The sequence below is a fragment of the Acinonyx jubatus genome, chromosome E2 (assembly GCF_027475565.1).
Source record: "Acinonyx jubatus isolate Ajub_Pintada_27869175 chromosome E2, VMU_Ajub_asm_v1.0, whole genome shotgun sequence".
In the NCBI taxonomy this organism is placed as follows: Eukaryota; Metazoa; Chordata; class Mammalia; order Carnivora; family Felidae; genus Acinonyx; species Acinonyx jubatus.
In genome coordinates, this window is record NC_069396.1 from 57,414,804 (window position 1) to 57,436,952 (window position 22,149).

Below are 22,149 nucleotides of genomic sequence, written 5' to 3' on the forward strand. Positions count from 1 at the left end.
TAACGCTCATTTTCCCAGCTAATTCTTTGTGGGCTCTTTGGTCTGCTTGCTTCAACTAGAAATAGGAAGACCAGGACGTTTGTCTTCTGTCCGCAGTCCTTACGCCCAGCGCCCAGAATGGAGCCTAATAGAACGCGACCGGAGATAGTTTCTGCATGAATGAATTACCATTAATTCATTAATTCCCGACCAGCACGCCCCGCAACCCAGAACGCCCGCGGGACAATTCTGCCTCCCTGGGTGACCGCCCAGGTCATGCAGGGAGATAAAATCTGTAGCCAGAGGTCACGGCCTTCGGTCCACAGCCCTAGCGCACGCCGGGAGGTGTAGTCCTCAGGGCCACGCCTCTAGTGACACGGTGGGTCCTAAGCAGAGCCCCAAACATCGCAAATGACCAGGCTCAAGGGGAAGAGAAGCCCAAAGTCCCTTACAGTAACGCCTGGATTACATCCGGGAAAGGAGCCCAAGGGGCGGGGTCCACAAGGACGCCCGTCCTTCTCGCGCTCGCACGGTGGGAAATGTAGTCCAGGCTCTACATCCTTGCATATCATGCTGGGATTTGTAGTCCTGGGTGAGGCGTTCCACGTAGCACTTTCAAAGCAAGAAATAATCTTCACCTTAAGTGTCCTGTACCTAAATCCTGGATGGGAAAGATGCAGGCACTTCGAGATCGGAAGAAAGACCCGTACAAACCGTACAGAAAGGTGCTGAAATCTGGATAGATTTTTTTCCCAAGGGATGTTGGAGTTACCCACCCACTCCAAAGTCTTCGGCCCTGTAGGAAGACATAAACTACAAATCCCATGAGGTCTGCGGAACGCTGGCGGTAGAAATAAAGAGAATAGGTGTCCCGGTGGTTCTTGGGATGTGTAGTCCCTGAACTCGCACGCTTCCTACAGTTGTACACACCCATCCTCCTTCTGCAGGGGGCTTAAAAGACAAGCAGTAAATCAGCCCTACAGTTGTTACGTGTGGGTGTGTATGTGTGTGTCTCAGTGCCTGTGCACAACTGCGACACATTATAGCCTTGTGTTTTTGCGATCCTGTGTGTGCCAAGGTACATGCTGTTTATAAGGACTCGTGTGTATTATGTCTGTAAGTGTTCATATAAATATGCCTGTAAAGTTTTGTGACTGCGATTGTTTCTCTGGGGTATCTGCTCAACCCACACAACGAGGTGTGAGACGTGTTCCCACCATCAGCTCAATTAGCAATCTTTACACTGTCTGTTGTATTTAGGCTCCAGCCTCTATTTTAAAATTCTCTTCTGCTGCAATGGTGAAGAATTCCAGCTCTGATCTAGGCAAACAAGTGGGCACTTGTTTCTGCCCACTTCCCAGCTGCGGGGTCTGGGGCTAATCTCTGCCTCCTGGGGTTGTTGAGTGTGTACATGTGATATCTGGTAGGTTTCAGACGTTGGCTGTGTCTACCTTCATAGGCACTCGTTGAAGTTCTCTTCTTCCCTTTGCTTTTCGGTGGTGAAGGTTTTTTCACTTCCCAGGCCTGCTGTTGGCTCTCAAGGCTAACACTGGAACTGAAATGCTTAACCTTAGAAGTACAGGCCCCCCTCCCTGCTGGTGAAAATAACATCAGCAAGATAAGAAGAAGATGTTCCCTGCAATGGCAGAAAAAACAGACGCTGGTCTGCGTCATAAAGATGGTCCAGATAAAGGAATAAACTAAAGTATCAGGTTTACTCTGTTGTCCAGTGTGAAAACAGGACTAAGCATTTATGATATTTTAAAACTGTCCTTGGCAGAGTTATTTGCACAGAGGCAACTTTTCAATTTAAGGGAGAAATGTGCTGTGAAAGATACTGCGTAGCTGACCTTCTTGTGACTATCAGCACATCTCCTGGGCCCTCAAACTCACACCAACAGGAAGGAGGCTTTGTATTTGTTAACCATGCCAAGAATGGTATTCTCCCAAATATCATCCTCAGATGTGGGCACAGGGAGAAGCCCTTCCCTTGCAGGGAGTGTCGGGGACCAAAATGAGTACAGAGGAGGGATTTTGCCCCAATGTGTAGAACCACGTTTTCCAGATCTGGTAACATATGATCTCTTTTCCTACCCGATGACTTCCATGTGCTTGATTCTCTTTCTCCTCTTTTCCTCATGGGAATGTTTGTCTGAATTGTTATTATTACAATTCCCTGCGCCTTCCCCATTGCGGATTTGTTAGGGAGGGAGGAACTGTGTATGTGGTTTACAGGATGTCAAACCAATGGGAGGCACACCCAAGCCTGACTGAAGGGGCTGGTCTGACCCCAAGAACCCGATCTGACCACCAAGACCCTGGGCTTTTGTCCTTGGGGAGTGGGTCAGTGTGTTCCATGTCCAGGATCTGTATATGTGGGTTGGGTAGTCAGAGGAGTGGAGCATGTCAGAGCCAGCTAATTGCCTGCCCATAACTCTGTCTCCTCCTCAAAAATAGAGCACTGGTTGGGGCACCTGGGTGGCTTACTTAAGCGTCCAAGTTTGGCTCAGGTCATGATCTCACGGTTCGTGGGTTCAAGCCCCACATTGGGCTCTGTGCTGAGAGATCAGAGTCTGGAGCCTGCTTCGGATTCTGTCTCCCTCTCTCTCTCTCTCTCTGCCCCTCCCCTGCTCACGCATTGGCTGTCTCTTTCTCAAAAATAAATAAACATTTAAAAAAAACACACACACTTGTTTTGTTTTATTTGAAGTAGCAAAACACCCAGCTAGCTAAAGGGCAAGCCAGAGACCTAACCTTCTTTGCAATTAGGAGAGGCCAAGAAGATGGGATTGAACATTGCTGGGTGGGGCTTCCAGAAAGGCTCTAGAAAGGGTTTTGGTTAGCTGAGAGGTGCACCTTTCTGGCCCTCAGTTTTCTGCTGTCTTCCCTTCCTGGAAGCGGATGTAACAGCTAGAGCTCCAGAAATCATGCTGTGACCACAGTGTGACCTCGTGGACGGAAGCAGAGCAGAAAAGCAGAAGGAGTCTCAATTCTTGATGGCACTTTGGACCTGCCTTTCCTGCCCAGGACTGCCTACCTCCTTCCCTTAGGCCGTGTGTAAGGAAAGCAAACCCCCAATTCACCAGAACCAGTGTTATTTTGTGTCTCCCTTACCAGCAGCCAAACATAACTCCTAAATGACATTGTTGGCGTAGTGCTGGCATTATGATGGGAAGGGATCTGAGTCAAGTGCAGAAATGTGAAGAGGCATTCACAGGATGACCATGAAATAAACAGAATTCTGGGAGCATGAGATTAGGCTGAAACGCAGGAAAGAAAACCACATATGTCCCTCCTTAGAGACCTCCAGGGGCGCCTGGGTGGCTCAGTCGGTTAAGTATCCGACCAGCTTAGGTCATGATCTCATGGTTCGTGGGTTCGAGCTCCACGTCAGGCTCTGTGCTGACAGCTCAGAGCCTGGATCCTGCTTTGGATTCTGTGTGTGTGTGTGTGTGTGTGTGTGTGTCTCAAAAATAAACATTAAAAAAAAGTATATAGAAAGACAATTATTTTAAAAAGAGAGAGAGACCTCCAAAAGAGACCACATGGAGAGAGGTCCCAGCCACCCCAAATGGGACCACCCTAAGCCAACCATTCCCACTGAGCCAGCAGAAGACCGTGGATGCACAAGCAAAAATCCCAGACAAGAGGCGTGCCTCCATGGCCCAGTTGGTTAAGCATCCAGCTCTTGATTTTAACTCACGTCATGATCTCACGGTTTGTGAGTTCGAGCCTGTCAGGCTCTGTGCTGACAGTGGGGAGCCTGCTTGGAATTCTCTCCCTCCCTCTCTCTCTCTCTGACCCTCCCCTGCTCACACTCTCTCTCAATCTCAATATAAAGAAATAAACTTTAAAAATTAAAAAAAAAAAAAGCCCAGACAAGATCAGCCATGCCCAGAAGAACTGCCCAGCTGAGCCCAGCACAAACTGCCAACCTCATAAACTAAATGAAAGGTTTCCAAGGAGCGCCAGTCAGATGTGAGGTGGTTATTCTGCACAAGCAAACGGATACGGGCAGGCAGCTTCCAAGAGGCCCTCGAGTCCGCTGATTGCAAGCTTCGTGCTGTGTGGATAGAGAAAGTGGTTTCACTAATGCGCCATGTGGGGGAGGGTAGAGACTTAGATGTCCCGTATTATTCGTTTTCCCCTTCTTTCACATCATAATGGAACTGCTGATTCAAAAAAAAAATTGGTAATGTTTATTTATTTTTGAAAGAGAGAGAGAGGGAGGGAGGGAGACAGAGTGCAAGTGGGGGAGGGGAAGAGAGAGGGAGACACAGAATCCGAAGCAGGCTCCAGGCTCTGAGCTGTCAGCACAGAGCCTGATGCGGGGCTCGAACTCACAGACTGTGAGATCATGACCTGAGCTGAAGTCAGACGCTTAACCAACTGAACCACCCAGGCGCCCCTAGAACTGCTGATTTTTTTTAAGTTTATTTATTTTGAGAGAGAGAGAAAGAGTACAAGTGGAGGAGGGCCAGAGAGAGAGGGGGAGAGAATCCCAAGCAGGCTCTGCACTGACAGCGGGGAGCCTGATGCAGGGCTCGAGCTCATGAACCTTGAGATCATGACCTGAGCCGAAACCAAGAGTCGGATGCTTAACCGACGGAGCCCCCCAGGCACCCCTGGAACTGCTGATTTTAAGTTGGGCTTAACAGTCCAGTGGGGACAAGCAAACAGCTACAGACACGGCAACAGAGCTAAGTTCTGCCGGGAGGAAAGAATGGGCGGGGACGTGTCTGTCTCCTGCTTTGCCCTCCACGGCTGTCTGGAACCAGAACTGGGGGAGCCATCACAAGGTCCCCGTCGACTCAAGCCCCCAGGACGAAAAGGCCATAGGCCCCGGGGGGGCTTAAACAGAAACCATTCACTTCTCACCGTTCTGGAGGCTGGAAGTCTGGGTCAGGGTGACTGTGCGGTCGAGTTCTGGTGACAGCCTGTCACCTCCGTGCTGTGTCCTCAGATGGTGGAGAGACAGTGCTCTGGTCTCTTCGAGTACTCACAAGGACACTAATCCCATGACAGGACCTCCACCCTCATGACCTCATGGAAACTTGGTTACCTCTCAAAGACCCCGCCTTCCACAAACCATCACACTGGGGATTAGGGCTTCAACCCACGGATTTTGTGGGGACATATCAGCTATGTGTGCAGCATCAGCCATCTTCCCCAAGCCACTGATATTTGGGATTCGGGGGCCCAGAACCCAGGCCCCTATGTGCTCAGGAATGTGTGCCCATCCTAAAGGTCACAAAGGTGGGCACTGCTTTGTCACTAAGAGCGGATCCCTCTCCAGTGAGCAACTTGAAAATTGTTTTGTTTGGGTTGGTTTTGCATTTTAAAATTCAGATATAGATCAGTTAAGCGTCTGACTCTTGATTTCAGCTCAGGTCATGATCTCATGGTTTGTGAGTTCGAGCCCCATGTTGGGCTCTGCGCTGACAGTGTGGAGCCTGCTTGGGATTCTTTCTCTCTGTCTCTCTCTCTGCCCCTCCCCTGTTCACTCTCTCTCTCTCAAAATAAGGAAACTTAAGTAAACATAATGAATAAAGTAAATATAAATAAATAAGGAAAATAAGGAAACTTAAAAAAAACATAAAAATAGGGGCGTCTGGGTGGCTCAGTTGGTTAAGCGACCAATTTCAGCTCAGGTCGTGATGTCGCAGTTCATGGGTTCAAGCCCTGCGTCTGGCTCCGTGCTGACAGCTCGGAGCCTGGGGCCTGCTTCGGATTCTGTGTCTCCCTCTCTCTCTGCCCCTCCCCTGTTCATGCTCTGTCTCTCAGCAATAAATAAATGTTTAAAAAAAAAAAAGAAAATTAAAAAAACAATAAAGTGTACAGTTCGGGAAGTGCCTGGCTGGCTCTGTCAGTGGAGAGTGTGACCCTTGACCTCAGGGTTGTGGGTTCAAGCCCCACGTCGGGCTCTCTGCAGGTGGCACAGAGCCTGCTTTGGATCCTCTGTCTCTCTCTTTCTGCCTCTCCCTTGCTCATGCTCTCAAAAATAAATAAATATTTTTAAAAATCATAAAAATAAAAAAATTGTAATAAATTAAAAAAAAATTTTTAACTGTATAGCTCAGGGGCTTTTTATATTCACAAGCTGGTGTGTGATACCATCACCACTAAGGCATTTGCACCCCCCCTCCCCTCCCTCCCCCCCGCCCCCAGAGAATCACGACTCCCCTCCCCCAGCCCCTGTAACCCACTCATCTACTTCCTGCCTCCGTGGATTTGCCCTCTGCACAAGTCATACATATGAAATCACACAACCTGTGGCCTCTTGTGTCTGGCTTCCTTCACCCAGCGTCCTGTTTCTGAGACTGGTCCACACTGCAGCCGGTGTCAGGACCTCCTCCCCGTTTATGGCTGAATAAGACCCCTTAGCATGCGTTCCTCGGTTGCTGGACATTTGCATGTGTCTCCACCTTCTGGCTGTTGTAATGTTGCTGCCGACATTTGTGCAGTGTGTGTATATGTGTGTGTGTGTGTGCGTGTGTGTACGAACGTATGTTTTCAGTTCCCTCGGGCAGACCCCTGGGAGTAGAATGGCTGGGTCATCCGTTAACTCTGTTTAGCCTCTCCAGGACCTACCAGAGTGGTTCCCACACGCTGTGTGACATTCCCACCAGCAGGGGGGAGGCTCCACCTTGACACCTCACCCTGTGGAGTGTTGTAAGTCAAGGGTCAAGGGGACCGGACAGGCTGGCTGCGGGGTAATAATGATAGAACTCGGTAAGTGTCTGTAAGCGGAGCATTTATTTCAAACCGCAGAGACGGGACAGGTCCTCCCAGGGCTCTGGCTCCAGCCCCAGGGCCTCACTTCCAGCGGCCTCCAACGCGGCCCTTCCCTGCCCCCTTCCGGCTGTAGGAGAAGAGAGAGGGGGTGTCAGGCAGGACGGGCTCCCCCAGCGTCTGAGGTGGGCCCTGCCCCCAATTCAGGAAGGCCCTCTCCCCCCAAAAAAAATCCGGCTCTTCCTGCCCAGAGGAAGGGGCAGGCAAATGCGGCTTGATGGCATAAGGCCGGCTACCCCCACCTGAGGGAATTGATGTCCGTGGGTACGCTCAGGGTGTCCCTGTGGAAGCTGATAAATGTTTAGCAGGACGGGCTGGGGGAAGGGAGGGACGGGTGAGTGAGCGTGGGTAGCATGCAAGTCGGGTCAAGGCTGGCGGGAAGGACGCAGACGGTGGGAGGCATGGAGAGAGGAACCGAGAGCTGGAGAAAAGGAGGCTAGGGACGCGGAAATAGTCACGGCCGTTACAGCGGTTACAGGCACTCAGGGCGGGCCGCCCGGGTCACCGCAGGTTTTGATGGGCTTCCCTGGCCTCCCTCCACCACGGGCCGGGAGCACCGACCCCTGCCCCTGCGACAGCCCGGTGCGCTCCAGCCATCGTCCACCCTCTCTGGGGGCAAGATGGCCTGCCCCACTTGACAACCCGGAGAAGGACACACAGAGAGAAAGGGACAGATGCCAAGAGGGGGTCGAGGGACTGGAGGGGAGCCACAGGGAAGGAAAGAGGAACCCCAGGGTCGGAGCAGGGGCGTGGGGCTCAGCAGCCCAGGCACACTTACAACTTCTGGGCGTGGCTGATGCGGTTGTACAGCACATTGATCTGCAAGGGGAGAGAGGGGGATGATGGGGCAGGGGGGCGGGGGCACGCCCGCCCACCCCTGCTCCGCGTCAGACACGCACGCACGCCCCTGCCCTGCATGGAACAGGCACCCATGCACGCATGCACGCCCCTGCCCTGCACCAAACACGCCCACCCGCCCCTGCCCTGCGCCAGACACGCATCATGCACGCATGCACGCCCCTGCCCTACACCAGACTGCCCCTGCCGTGCGCCAGACACGCACGCACGCCCCTGCCCTGCGCGGGACACGCCAGACACGCATGTACGCCTGCCCACGCCTGCCCTGCACCAGACACGCCCACTCACCCCTGCCCTGCGCCAGACACGCACGCATGCACGCACGCACGCCCCTGCCCTGCACGGGACACGCCAGACACGCATGTACGCCTGCCCACGCCTGCCCTGCACCAGACACGCCCACTCACCCCTGCCCTGCACCAGACACGCACGCATGCACGCACACACGCCCCTGCCCTGCGCGGGACAGGCACCCATGCACGCATGCACGCCCCTGCCCTACACCAGACCACCCCTGCCGTGCGCCAGACACGCACACACGCCCCTGCCCTGCGCGGGACACACATGCATGCACGCACACACACCCCTGCCCTGCACGGGACACGCCAGACACGCATGTACGCCTGCCCACCCCTGCCCTGCACCAGACACGCCCACCCGCCACTGCCCTGCGCCGGACACACACGCACACAGACCCTTGCCCTGCGTGGGACACGCACGCACGCATGCCCACCCCTGCCCTACGCGGCCCTCCGTGGGACACGGGTCTCACCTCATACTTCTGCTGCTTCAGCTTCGCCATAAGGTCAAACTTCTCGGACTCCAGCTGGTGGATCCAGTCCGACAGCTCCTGGGCCTTCTCCCTGGCAGGGGCAGAGGGCTGTCACGCACCGGGCCAGCCCACAGCCCAGAGAGAACGGTCCAAAGCCACACGGCCAGTCTCCTCTAAGTTGGGCATTATTGGTACCATTTCGTTAAGAGGTGTGGCCAAAATATTCAAAGTGAACGGAAGAAAGGGGTTTTTAAGTCTCTGCCCCCTGTCTCCACATCCAAAAGTCATTTCCGTAAGGGAGAATAATGTCATGGTCAGGAACTCGGGCTCTGGAGTCAGGAAGCCCCGGTTCAAATCCCCTCTCTGCTATCTTCTGGCAAGAGTGATTCCCTAGGATCCTGTTTCCCTCTCCATAAAATGTACACAAAAATCTGTGGCTGCCTGCTCTATATCTCTTCCCCCTTTCTTCCTTAGACACCACCTTTGGCAACAGGTCCAGTTAAAAAGCTACTCTCCCATATCTCCCTGTGCGTGAGGGTGGGGGTGACCAGTGGGGTGAAGGCAGTCATTAGGCACGGCTTCCGAGCAAGCCTTTTGTGGCTCCTTCCTTGCAACTTCTTCCTGCTGCTTGGATGTGTTGGCTGGAGCTCCAGCAGCCACATTGGACTATGAGGTGATTTTGAGGATGGAAATATGGGGCTAAATGTGGCAGAGCAGAAAAACAGGAGTCTGGGTCTCCAGTGATTTTCTAGAGGTCCCATACCAGCTATGGACTACCCTAGTGTCAGATTGCTTCTCTGTGACAAAATCAGCCTCTGTATTTTAGGCTGCTATGGACAGATCTCTTTACTAGAGGCCAAACTTATCCTTTTTTTTTTTAAGTTTATTTATTTACTTTGAGAGAGAGAGCACACACGAGAGAGAGAGAGAGAGAGAGAGAGAGAGAGAGAGAGAGAGAGAGAAAATCCCAAGCAGACTCTGCACTGTGAGCCCAGAGCCTGAGGTGGGGCTCAAACCCATGAACTGTGAGTTCATGACCTAAGCTGAAATCAAGAATTGAATGCTTCGGGGACTGTGCTGACAGCTCAGAGCCTGAAGCCTGCTTTGGATCATGTGTCTCCCTCCCTGCTCCTCCCCTGCTCGTGCTCTCTCTCTGTCTCTCTCTGTCTCTCTCTCTTAAACATAAATAAACATTAAAAAAAAAAAAATTGAACATTCAACCGACTGAGCCACCCAGGCCCTGAGGCCAAGCATATTCTTAACTGACAAAAATCTGCAATAAAGCTAGTGTCACTATTCATTTGATCATTACTAGCCTTCCTGGTTTTGTCTCGCTAGCTACTGCCCTCTGCTCTGGGGCATGTTTTTAACTAAAAAAATTGTATACACCCTCAAGACCTTTATCTGACGAATACAGTTGAGATAACAGGGCCTAAATATTAGCGGACCCCAATGACGAGTGGCTGTGTGCTGGTGGACAGGGGAAGAAGAGGACAAGAGGGAAAAATGAACACCAGCTACGTGTTATTTTATGCCCTGTGATAACGTGCTCAGAAGGCAGGGTACATGGTGAGCTGCAGGCTGGAGCCATTCAAACGCCTCCCAGAGCTGACCCCGCGAGCCGTGTCCTCACGCTGGTAGTCTGAAATCCGCATGGTGAGAGTAGTTACGTCACAGAAATGGGCAAATGCTATAACCTGGAGTCTCTGCCCCCGGAGACCCAGCTGTTAACCAGCTACCATCACCCCATTTTATACCACAGCGAGCCCAGGGCTCAAATCCCAGCTCTCGAGCTTGCACGCTGTGCAGCCCTGGAAAGCTTACTTAACCTCTCTGTGCCTCAGGTCCCTCATCTTTAACGTGAGGATAATGATAGGATCTACCTCACAGGGTCATGAGCCCTGCAGCCATCCCCTTCACTATCGTCGCCTCACCGACCTTTCCCAGGCGGACCAGGTAGGCTGTGTCCTCCTATCCTCATTTTTACCAGTAAGGAAAGTGAGGCTCAGAGAAATTACCTAATGTGCCTAAGATCACTCAGCAGTGAGCGGTGGAGCGGGCACTGAGCGCTGAGCACTGACATCAGAGGCTGAGTTCCAGACCCCATCACTGTGCAGCCTCCGGGGTAGTGGGGGTTCCTGGCTGTATGAGCCATGTCCCAGGCCAGAGTACATCAAAGCACAAATGACGCCCCCGGAGGAAGAGTCCTCGGCAGCCTTCCCTCTGACGGCTTATCATGAGGTGCGGGCTGTCCGTGAACGGGAGGTGAAGGGGGAGGTACAGTGTGGTGGGGCACGTCTGGCTTCGATTCAGAGAAAAGACGGGGCCTCCCTAACTTTCCACAGGACATCAATGAGTCAACATAATCTCCTAAATTTGGGGCAGTTCTTTCGTCTGGCCTTATTACCTCCCAGGCTCCACAGGTCGCAGTACCCACAAAAAGTGGGTCCTATACCAGTGACATGTTTCACAGGGAAGACAGCAAGGGGCCAGAGAGGGGGAGACACTTGCCCGGAAGTCACACAGCACGAGGGCTCAGACCCGGGCTTCTGCCCTCCCAGAGCTGGTCCCCTTATCTCTCTGTCTTACAATAAGCCCGTCCCACGCTGAGGCCCCCAGGACACCTACCGGAGTTGGTCTTCTCCCATGTGGTCGATGTTCAGAGGCTTTTTACGCTCAGACAGGATGCGTAGTTTCATCTCCCGGCCTGTCTGGCGCTTACCACGCTTTTGCTCTGCCTGAGGGTACAGAAGGGGAGGTACTCAACTGTGTGACAGATCAGAACACAGGGGGCTGAGCTCCTCGCCACCTGTCCCTACACCCAGGAATCCGGGCCCCTGGCCCCTGGTCCCTCAGACCCAGGAGTCCCGGCCCCTAGCCCCTCCTCCCTCAGACCAGGAGTCCAGACCCCCAGCCCCTCCTCCCTCAGACCCAGGAGTCCAGGCCCCCAGCCCCTCCTCCCTCACACCGAGGAGCCCAGGCCCCCGCCCCTCCTCCTTCAGACCCAGGACCCAGACCCCCAGCCCCTCCTCCCTCAGACCCAGGAGTCCAGGCCCACAGCCCCTACATCCCTGAGACCCAAAAATCTGGGCCCCCAGCCCCTCCTCCCTCAGACCCAGAAGTCCAGACCCCCAGACACTCCTCCCTCAGACCCAGAAGTCCAGACCTCCACCCCCCTCCTCCCTCAGACCCAGGAGTCCTGATCCCCAGCCCCTCCTCCCTCAGACCCCTCAGCTCCGCCTCCCTCAGACCAGGAGTCCAGACCCCCAGCCCCTCCTCCCTCAGACCCAGAAGTCCAGACCTCCACCCCCCTCCTCCCTCAGACCCAGGAGTCCTGATCCCCAGCCCCTCCTCCCTCCTCCCTCACACCCAGGAGCCCAGGCCCCCAGCCCCTCCTCCTTCAGACCCAGGACGCAGACCACCAGTCCCTCCTCCCTCAGACCAGGCCTCAGGTCCCCAGCCCCTCCTCCCTCAGACCCAGGAGTCCTGGCCCCCAGCCCCCTCCTCCCTCAGACCCAGGAGTCCAGGCCCACAGCCCCCACATCCCTCGGACCCAAAAATCTGGGCCCCCAGCCTCTTCCTCCCTTAGACCTCCCCTATCAGGAACCAGAAGTCCAGGCCCCCAGCCCCTCCTCCCTCAGACCCAGAAGTCCAGACCTCCACCCCCCTCCTCCCTCACACCCAGGAGTCCAGGCCCCCAGCCCCTCCTCTTTCAGACCCAGGACCCAGACCCCCAGCCCCTCCTCCCTCAGACCAGGCCTCAGGCCCCCAGCCCCTCCTCCCTCAGACCCAGGAGTCCAGGCCCACAGCACCCACATCCCTCGGACCCAAAAATCTGGGCCCCCAGCCTCCTCCTCCTCCCTCAGACCTCCCCTATCAGGAACCAGAAGTCTAGGCCCCCAGCCCCTCCTCCCTGGGAATGTAGACCTTAGGTCCCAGGGGACTGAACTCACCTTGACCAGGTAACCCCCAAAATGGGCTCCCATGTTGGATAGAACCTTCTTCTTTTTGGCATCATCCTCAGCCCGCTTCTTGGCCTCTTCTTCCTCCTTCCGCATTTTCTCCTCCTAAGGGAAGAAAGGGGTTAACCCCAAGGCCACCCTCTGAGGGGAGGGGTCTGAGATTCCAGTGGGGGAGGGGTGGGCTCAGGTGTGAGCTGATGGAAGCAGCAATCAACCAGACCCAAGGCACAGGACAAAGTCAAGGTCAGGAAAGGCAAAAATGCAGGCATTCTGCTCCTGGCCCTTCCAGGCCCTTTCCTCTCAGGTCCTTAATATCCCTCAAGCAAGAATTAAAATGCAAGGGATGTGCCTGCTTGTTTTCCACATTCCTGTAGCCTGAAGGCCGATGGTGAGCGTTGCTGTGTGGCCTCAGTGCAGATACTCACCCTCTCTGGGCCTTCATCTCCCTTATTCTCAGGAGACAAGAATGTCTCAGAGGATGAAGGAGGGTAACTGGTGACGGGGAGGGGGGCTTGGGGCACTAGAAGGGGCTGAATGGCCTCGAGCCTGAGGAAGGGGTTCTGGAACGTCTAGTGACGGCATCCCCACGTTTCAGAAAGCCTGCGCCGCATGCCCCAGAAACGGTGGCTTGCAGACCAACCCCTCTGCCCCCTGGAAGTGCTGGTGAGGTGGGCACGATGGGTTTTTGCAGGCCCCACCTGAATCGGTGTCCTCCTGCTGCTGTGATTGGCAAGCTGAGGGGCTTAAACCAGCAAAAGCTTATCACCTTACAGCTCCGCGGGTCAGAAGTCTGAAATGGGTCTTACGGGCTAAAACCAAGGAGTGAAGAGGGCCGGTTCCTTCTGGGGGCTCCCGGGGAGAATCTACTCCCTTGCCCTTGCTTCTAGGCACCGCATGCAACCCTTGGCTCCTGGCCCCTTCCTCCCTCTGCAAAGCTAGCAAGACAGTATCTTCAAGTATCTCTGACTCTGACCCTACGGTCTCCCTGTTGTAAGGACCTTTGTGATAACACGAGGCCGATCTGGATAATCCGGAATCATCTCCCACCTCAACGTCCTTAACTGGATCGCACCTGCAAAGTCCCTTTTGCCATGCCAGGTACCATATTCACAGAGTCTGGGAATTGGGACATGAACATCTTTGGGAGACCAGTATCTTGCCGACCATGTCAGTCTACTACCAATCTTTGAAAGTGGTTCAGGCGGGCCACTCCTTGATTCCAAGTCAGGTCGTGCCTCCAAGGCCCTACACCAACGGGAATATGCTAACCAGTGGCCTACAACTAGCCAGCAATTTGCTCCAAGATGGACAGGTGACCAGTCTGAACGCACCCCAGGATCATGCAGAAGACAGACAAAAGAGTTTGAGCCCAAGTAGCTGGTGGTCATTTGTCACCCCTGCCTGAGAACGGGGTGTCCAGTAGGGTGACCAACAACTCTGTTTGCCTCGGTCCGATGGGATACAGGATTTTCAGGGCGCCGACCAGGAAGGTCCCAGGCAAACCCAGGATGAGCTCACCACCCGCAATGTCCATAGAAAGGTGAGCCCGGGGGATGGGAAGAGAAGAGCTGGGAGAGTTTGCTTAAGTTCCTTGATCCAGCCATACCTGAAGCAAGTCACACTCTACACTTGTCTAGTTATGTGAGCCAATAAAATTCTCTTTCTGCTGAACCCAGTTTGGGCTGGGGTTTCTGCCCCTTCCAACCGACAGATCCTTGAATAACACAGCACCAGGGCTCTCTCAGGACCGCAGACAATATCATGACTGGGAAATGGAGCAACCAGCTGAAGAAGTACATTTGGTCTCCCAGGGGAGGGGAGGCACCCACCGCCAGCTTAGCCTGACGCTCGCGCTCCTTCTCGGTTCTGAAGCGCTGTTGTTCAGCTCTCTCTGCCCGGCGCCGCTCCTGGAGGAGAGAGAAAAATGAGGGGGTGTAGGAACCCCCACCCCTCCCCCCCCCGCAAAGGAGGTCAAGAGCAGAGATGAGCTAGCTTGCGTGCGACCACCGACTTAGGCAAGCGCCCAAAGATTCGGCCTCGGGCCTGCCCTGGACCCCAAGGAAGGCCCCGGGGGAGGGAGGGGTTCGCCGCACCCCAGTCGCCCCACTCACAATGCGCTCTTTCAGCGCTATGAGCTCCTCTTCCTCCTTCTTCCGCTGCTCAAAATGCACGTCAATGAGCGTCTGCAGCTCCAGCAGATCCTTCTCCATGCGCTTCCGGTGGATGTCCTACGGCACGGAGGGTGCGGGCCCCCGTCATTCCCGGGCAGGGCAGGGGAGGAGGCACCCGCCTGCGGGCACCTCTGAGCGACGTCGGGGGCGGGGCCCCCTGCCGGCCGGGACGGGCTTGGACAGTCTAGAGAACCAGGGGCGCTTTCGCGATGTTTCCAGCAGGTGGCACTAGCGGCCCACTCGGTTCATTAGGCGGCCTCCCAAAGGCAGCGGGACCCGGCGCCTCTTCCTAATTTGCACAAAAGCGCCTGGGGACCGGATGTCCAGGTACTTACATCGAAGTCCACACGTTCCCCTTCTGGGATCTTCGGGGGAATCAGCGGAGGGACCACAGGCCTGTCGGGCGGAAAGGGGGGAAAACTGGGGCTCCCGGGCTGCGCCGACCAGCAGGTGGCAGCCACGCGCGGTTCGGAGCACCAGGCAGGTGGCTGGCTCGTCCGAAGCCAGACTCCGTGGGCTTGCCAGTGAAATTTCCAAAACTTGCTTCCAGCAAACGCATGTAAAATAGTTCACTAATAACGTTTCCTACCGATTACATGTTCAAATGATGAAATTTCAGATATAATGGGTTGAATTAAAAAAATGCTGTTAAGATGAATTTTACACGTTTTGTGTTACTTTTTAAAACGTGGCTTGTAAAAAATATATAGTTACAGACGCGGCTTGCGTTGTATTCGTACAGGGCGGTGCATTGGCGGTGGAGCGTGGTCAGCCCTCCATCCGGCCTTAATCGGAATTCTCTCTTCTGTTTTATTTTTTTTTATGTTTTTATTTATTTTTGAGACAGAGAGAGCATGAGCAGGGGAGGGGCAGAGAGGGAGGCGGACACAGAATCCGAAGCAGGTTCCAGGCTGTCAGCACAGAGCCTGACGTGGGGCTCGAACTCACGGACTGTTCTATCATGACCTGAGCTGAAGTCGGGCGCTTAACCGACTGAGCCACCCAGTCGCCCCTCTCCTCTGGTTTTTAAGACAGCACGTTCACCTGATTTCTTCCCGCTCCTCTGAAGGGAGCTCTTCTGAGAGCTTTGCCCTTTTATTCATCCATGGGACACTCTCATGACCCGTGTCCCTCACTCCCGTGACTTTGATTATCATTAATTATGGGTGATTCACCGACTCCGTCTCCAGCCTGGACTCGCTTCTAAGTCCCAGACTCAGGTTAACAGGAGCCTCCTGAACATTTCCCGCTTTCTCACATGTCACGCCCTCGCTGAACTCATCGACTTCCCCAAGACCGAGTGGGGTTCCTAGCCCAGACCCCAGACCGTGGTCCTTTCCTCCTCCCTCCCTTCGCCCCAATGGCAAGTCCTGACCCCTTTGCCTGGCAATCTCCCCAGTCTGTTCCCTCCTTTCCACCCCTTGCCCCCTGCCCCAGCTCAGGCCTCAGTCCCTCTCACCAGAACCTTCCTGCCAGCCTCCTCCTGGCCTCCCAGTCTCCAGCTGTCCACCTTCGGTTCCTCGTCTTTCATGACTTTAGAGGGGCATTTCTAACACCCAGATCTCATCCTTAAGACAAAGTCCAAGCAACTCAGCATTCAAAGCCCTTCTCCATCTGGCCCCAGTCAACTCCTCCAGCAACTTCTCTCCTCCCTCACAGACACATTTCATGGTTCCCTGGCTATGCCATGTGCCTTTGTACCCCTGGGCCTTTCATATGCTGTTCCCTCTGCCTGCAATGCCCTTCCCCTGAGGCCTTCCCTCCTCCTGAAGCACACCTATGATCTCTTGCTCCCCCTTACTCTCTCACTCAGGTCTGTCTCCTCTACTCAAAACCCTTCCAGGACTCCCCAGGGCCCCTGGCCTTCAGGGCCCAGCCCCTTCTTGCCCTCCACACTCCAGTCACAATGGAATTGGTGTCACTGCCCAAACCAACCCAGAGAACTCTGCTTCTAAGTTATTTCTTATGCTTGTGTTGCTGCCTCCTTGCGTCTCCAAGCTTGGGCCCCGATGTCACTTCCTCCAGGACCTCTGCCCCCATGAGCTTTCGTGGCCTCCACAGAGCTGCCTAGTTTGGAACCTCATCATCAGAATAAGCTGTGTCTGCGTCGGTTCCCTGAAAGCCTGGCCTAGATCCAGCCGCCACACCCTGCAGGCTTTCTCACCTACAATACCCCTCCGGCCTCCTTCAGCTAGTGAACTCTTCATCCCTCAGGACTGAGGCATCACCTCCCCTGGGAAGCCTTCCCTGACTACCTAGGACAAACATAGGGCCCTCTTCTGTGCTACCATCACTGTAACGGGGTCTGTTGCCCCAACAGAGCAGACAGGGTCTGATTTGCCCAACACCACGGGAAGGTCTCTGGAACGTGTGCTGAAAGAAGGAAGCCCTGTCCTTTCCCGTTTCAATTGCCCCAGCTCCTTTCCTGCTTCCCCGCCCCCCCCACCCTATCTCTGGTGGGGCACACATTAAGGAGGATAAGATTGGGACGCCCCCCACCTCCACCCTCCTAGGATCTCACCTTGGTTTGGGCCGCTCCTCTTCTAATGGGGAAACACAAAGAGATAATTAACAAGAGTTCATAGGGGCGGGCCTGACACGCCCAGAGAGGGAACGCCCCCCTCCAAGCTATGGCCCCAGGAGCAGCTCTAGGGGAGAGGCATGAGTGGGGGGCAAGAGGGGGGAAGGAAATCAGGGTGGCCGTAAAGGAGGAAGAGGGTCACACGCATCAGATATACATTCAGAACTGGTGTGGGGATCCCCCCCCACAGGGGTCCAAACCCCCAGACCTTCCTCCTATCACCTGCCCAGAACTCAGCTCCCTCCCCCGCATTAAGACCTAGCACTGCAGGGTGTCCCCAGCCCCTCCCCCTTGGGGACACAGGAATCCCGGGCTCCCAGTAATAGCCCCTTCTGCAACTCGGGCCCCAACCTTTGAATGTATATGGAGGAAAAAAATAACAGACAGGGTCGGGGGCGAAGATGGGCGGGAGGGGGAGGGTGCCTGTCCGCAAACATCCAACCCTTCTACAAGTATTCCTCCAGGTTGGGGAAGAAGGCTTGGGTGTCGGTCCCTTTAAGAAGGAAGGGAAAGGGTTAAAGCCTCAGCGAGGCCATTTCCCTTCGTGGACACCAGAGGGCGCGCGAGCTCTCCGGGGCTTAAAGGACCGGGCCTGGGCGGGTTACAGGGGGCGCAGGGGTTCCTCGCGGGGGTCAGGGCCCGAGGAAATCGGTCTCGGCAAGCGAAGCAGCCGCGGTTACCTCGCTCTGCCACCGGCTCCGGCTCCTCGGCGGCTGGGAGGAGGCAGGGGGGAGGGGGAGAGGGGAGAAGCGAGGATGGGGGAGCGAGGGGGAGCGGCCACGCCGGGGAGTGGGGGGCAGAGAGGAAAGAGAGGGGAGAGGCTGTTAAAGGACCTGAAGCCGGGGCGGTCGGGAGCCCCGTCCCCGCCGGCCTCTGCCCTGCCCAGCGCCCCCTCCCCACCCGGCCCCGCGGGGCAGCCCTCGAGGCTGCAGCCCCGCGGAGTCCAGGCCTCACCTTCCTCCTCCTCCTCCGCAGCCTCCTCTGCAGGTAGGGGTGGGGGCAGAGAAAGCAGGGTTAGGAGCCCTCGGGGCCCGCGCAAGGCGCCGGAATCCCGGAGGGTGGGCGTGGGGGCGGTGGGTGACCCCGCCTGTCCTCTCGCCTCCCCTCTCGCCTCCCCGCCTCCCGCCTGCGTGTCCCCAGGCCACCAAGGCCGGCCCACTCCCCACTCACCTTCGGGCTGCTCCCTGAGGGCAGGGATGGGAGGAAAGAGCGAGAGGGACGGTTAGACGTCTTGCAGGTGGGAGAATGTTCCCACATCTCCACGCCCCCAGCCCTCCCGCCTGCCACTCACTCCTCATATTCCTGCTCCTCGGTGTCAGACATCCTGTGTGACCTGAGGACCAGAAAACGCGGCAGTGAGCTGGGGTCCCGATGGAGGAGGGGCTGAGGACCTGGACTCCTGGTCTGAGGGAGGAGGTCTGGAGTTCAGGACTCCCGGGTCTGAGGGAGGAGGGGGCTGGGGCCTGGACTTTCGGTTCTGAGGGAGGAGGTCCTGGGAGGTCAGGACTCCTAGTTCTGAGGAAGGAGGGGCTGGGGTTCAGGACTCCCGGGTCTGAGGGAGGAGAGGCTGGGGCTCAGGACTCCTGGGTCTGAGGGAGGAGGGGCTGGGGGCCTGGACTCCTGGGTCTGAGGGAGGGGCTGGGGGCCTGGACTCCTGGGTCTTAGGGAGGAAAGGCTGGGATCTGGACTCCTGGGTCTGAGGGAGGAGGGGTTTGGGGCCTGGGGCCTGGTCTGAGGAAAGAGGACTGGGGTTCAGGACTCCTGGGTCTGAGGGAGGAGTGGCTGGGGCCTGGACTCCTGGGTCTTAAGGAGGAAAGGCTGGGATCTGGACTCCTAGGTCTGAGGGAGGAGGGGCTGGGGTTCAGGACTCCTGGGTCTGAGGGAGGAGGGGCTGGGGGCCTGGACTCCTGGGTCTGAGGGAGGGGCTGGGGGCCTGGACTCCTGGGTCTTAGGGAGGAAAGGCTGGGATCTGGACTCCTGGGTCTGAGGGAGGAGGGGTTTGGGGCCTGGGGCCTGGTCTGAGGAAAGAGGACTGGGGTTCAGGACTCCTGGGTCTGAGGGAGGAGTGGCTGGGGCCTGGACTCCTGGGTCTTAAGGAGGAAAGGCTGGGATCTGGACTCCTAGGTCTGAGGGAGGAGGGGCTGGGGTTCAGGACTCCCGGGTCTGAGGGAGGAGAGGCTGGGGCTCAGGACTCCTGGGTCTGAGGGAGGAGGGGCTGGGGGCCTGGACTCCTGGGTCTGAGGGAGGAGGGGCTGGGGGCCTGGACTCCTGGGTCTGAGGGAGGGGCTGGGGGCCTGGACTCCTGGGTCTTAAGGAGGAAAGGCTGGGATCTGGACTCCTAGGTCTGAGGGAGGAGGGGCTGGGGTTCAGGACTCCTGGGTCTGAGGGAGGAGGGGCTGGGGGCCTGGACTCCTGGGTCTGAGGGAGGAGGGGCTGGGGTTCAGGACTCCTGGGTCTGAGGGAGGAGGGGCTGGGGGCCTGGACTCCTGGGTCTGAGGGAGGAGGGGCTGGGGGCCTGGACTCCTGGGTCTGAGGGAGGGGCTGGGGGCCTGGACTCCTGGGTCTGAGGGAGGGGCTGGGGGCCTGGACTCCTGGGTCTTAAGGAGGAAAGGCTGGGATCTGGACTCCTAGGTCTGAGGGAGGAGGGGCTGGGGTTCAGGACTCCTGGGTCTGAGGGAGGAGGGGCTGGGGGCCTGGACTCCTGGGTCTGAGGGAGGAGGGGCTGGGGTTCAGGACTCCTGGGTCTGAGGGAGGAGGGGCTGGGGGCCTGGACTCCTGGGTCTGAGGGAGGAGGGGCTGGGGGCCTGGACTCCTGGGTCTGAGGGAGGGGCTGGGGGCCTGGACTCCTGGGTCTGAGGGAGGAGAGGCTGGGGGCCTGGACTCCTGGGTCTGAGGGAGGAGGGGCTGGGGGCCTGGACTCCTGGGTCTGAGGGAGGGGCTGGGGGCCTGGACTCCTGGGTCTGAGGGAAGAGATCCTGGGGGTCAGGACTCCTAGGTCTGAGGGAAGAGTGGCTGGGGGCAGTACTCCTGAGTGGGGGCCTGGACTCCTGGGTCTGAAGGAGGTGGGGCTGGGGCCTGGACTGTTGGGTCTGAGGGAGGAGGGGCTGGGTGTAGCTGGGCTCTTAGGTCTGACAGAAGAGGGGCAGGGGGGCGGCAGGGGGCCTGGACTCTTGGGTCTGAGGGAGGAGAAGCTGGGGGCCAGGACTCCTGGGTCTGAGGAAGGAGGGGCCGGGGGCCCTGACTGGGAAAGGGCTTTGGGCGGTGTGGTCGGTCGGGCACAGCCCCAAAGCCACCACTCCTGCCCCTCCACCACCACAGCTGTCCTCTTTTGTCTTATGACATGTCCATGGGAACCCGATCTGAGCTGGGATTAGGAGAAGGTATTTGGGAAGGGACTGTGGCCTGAAGACAATAGCTGTCCCACCTCCAAAGGCTATTTCGGGGGGATGTCGTAGATGGTGAAATAGAGGACATTTCCTAAGAAGGGATTCAAGGGGGGAGGCTCCTGGGAGACTTAGTCACACCCGCTCCCTCCCACCCCCCCCTCCCCTCTGGCTGGTTACCTTCCCACCTGTCCCCTCCTTTCCCCACTGCCCACAGCCTAGGAGGAGGCAGGATGGGACAAGAGCAGCCCCGTCCACAGACCTCATCCTGACCCCTACAGGGACACCACCCCAACTTTGAGGTCCTCCAGGCTCCACAGTACCCAGGTTAAGAGCATCCCTAAATCCTGATACCCGCAGATCCTGAGACCCCAATTTACGACGTCCCTGGTTTCTGGGGACACGCAAGTCCTCATGTCTCCAGATTCCGAGACCCCAATACTTGAGACCCCAGACTGTGGGCTCAGACTTCCTCAGATCCTGACGCCTGAGGTCTTAACACCTAAGTTCTGAAGCCTCAGCATCCTGAGACCCCCAATTCCTGAATCCCCAGAGTCTGAGGCCCCCAGTCCTGACATTCAGATTGTCCAATATCCAAGCCCAGATACCCCCCACTTTCTGAGATTCCCTCAGACTCAGACCTCCCAGTCTGAAGGGGTGCTCCTCTGGGACGCCCCAATCTCGGCACCCCCAGACTCTGTAATTCCCAAATCCTAATACCTCCATCCTAGGTCCCCATAAGGGCTGAGCTTCCCAAATTCTCAAGCCTTTATTTGGTGCCCCCTCCACCTCCGTGGCTCCTCTCCACACCCCTCCCGTTTCCCTCCCGTCCCCTCCTCCAAGTACAAAGTCACTGGAGACAGCAGGACCGTTACCTAAGGCTGGGTCTGCAGGAGCGGAGAACGGCGGGGCAGAGCCTGGCTGACCAGCTGAAGCACCCCTGGGTTTATAGCTGAGGCTCAGCCCCGCCTCCCAGGGGACAGGGAGGGGGAGGAATTCCTTTCTCCAACTGGGAGTCCCAGCTCTGGGGCGGCCCTGCCCCCACTCGGGCTCCACATTTAGGATCCTGGCTCCTCCCGGCTGCTTGGGGACCCCTCCACCCCATCAGCACCGCCCTGATCCCAGGCTGGGTCAGGGAGGCTCCCCACCTCCCGTACAGCACGCTGCATTCTCTGCTTTGGAGTCCCTGGGCTCAGCACACAGTAGGTCCTTGGAGAATAGTTATTGACAAAAGGGGGACCGTGGGGCGCTTTCTCCCTTGTTGTTTCTGTCTCTGGGCCTCCACCTCTGACACTGTCTGCCTCTCCTTTGTCCCTGTGACTTTCCGCCCGTGGGTCTGTCTTTCCCTCTGTCTCTGTCCATCTCTCTGTCTCCCCCTCCCCACCCCCACCCCTTTGTCTGCCATCAGGATTCCACCCCGGTGACAACAGGCGCTAAAGCGGGGAAGCAGGTGTGGGTGGGGGGAGGGGAGAGGGTGTGGTGTCAGGCCCGCACCACCTCACACTCCCCCACCTCCATCTGACACTGATCTGTTTTGGTGTTCCTCCCCCCCTCCTTTCCCTGCCAAGCCGTGACCTTGAACTCTAGGGGAGCCAGCCCTGAGGGTGGGATTCCTCACCCCTCCTGCCTCCCGGTGTCTCTGTCTCTCACT

At 56.7% G+C, this 22,149-nt stretch overlaps 1 protein-coding gene across 1 annotated transcript; it reads right to left on the reverse strand.

Annotated features, from left to right (window-relative positions):
• Positions 1 to 6,716: 6,716 nt before the first annotated feature.
• On the reverse strand, positions 6,717 to 18,337 carry TNNT1 (troponin T1, slow skeletal type; the record flags this gene model as incomplete). Its single annotated transcript, XM_053210114.1, has 12 exons — positions 6,717 to 6,841; positions 7,550 to 7,590; positions 8,402 to 8,492; positions 11,030 to 11,139; positions 12,355 to 12,468; positions 14,193 to 14,270; positions 14,475 to 14,591; positions 14,870 to 14,930; positions 17,056 to 17,077; positions 17,796 to 17,828; positions 18,070 to 18,096; positions 18,286 to 18,337. Coding segments are annotated over 12 exons (792 nt in total), but the record flags the coding sequence as incomplete, so codon positions are not given.
• Positions 18,338 to 22,149: the final 3,812 nt, after the last annotated feature.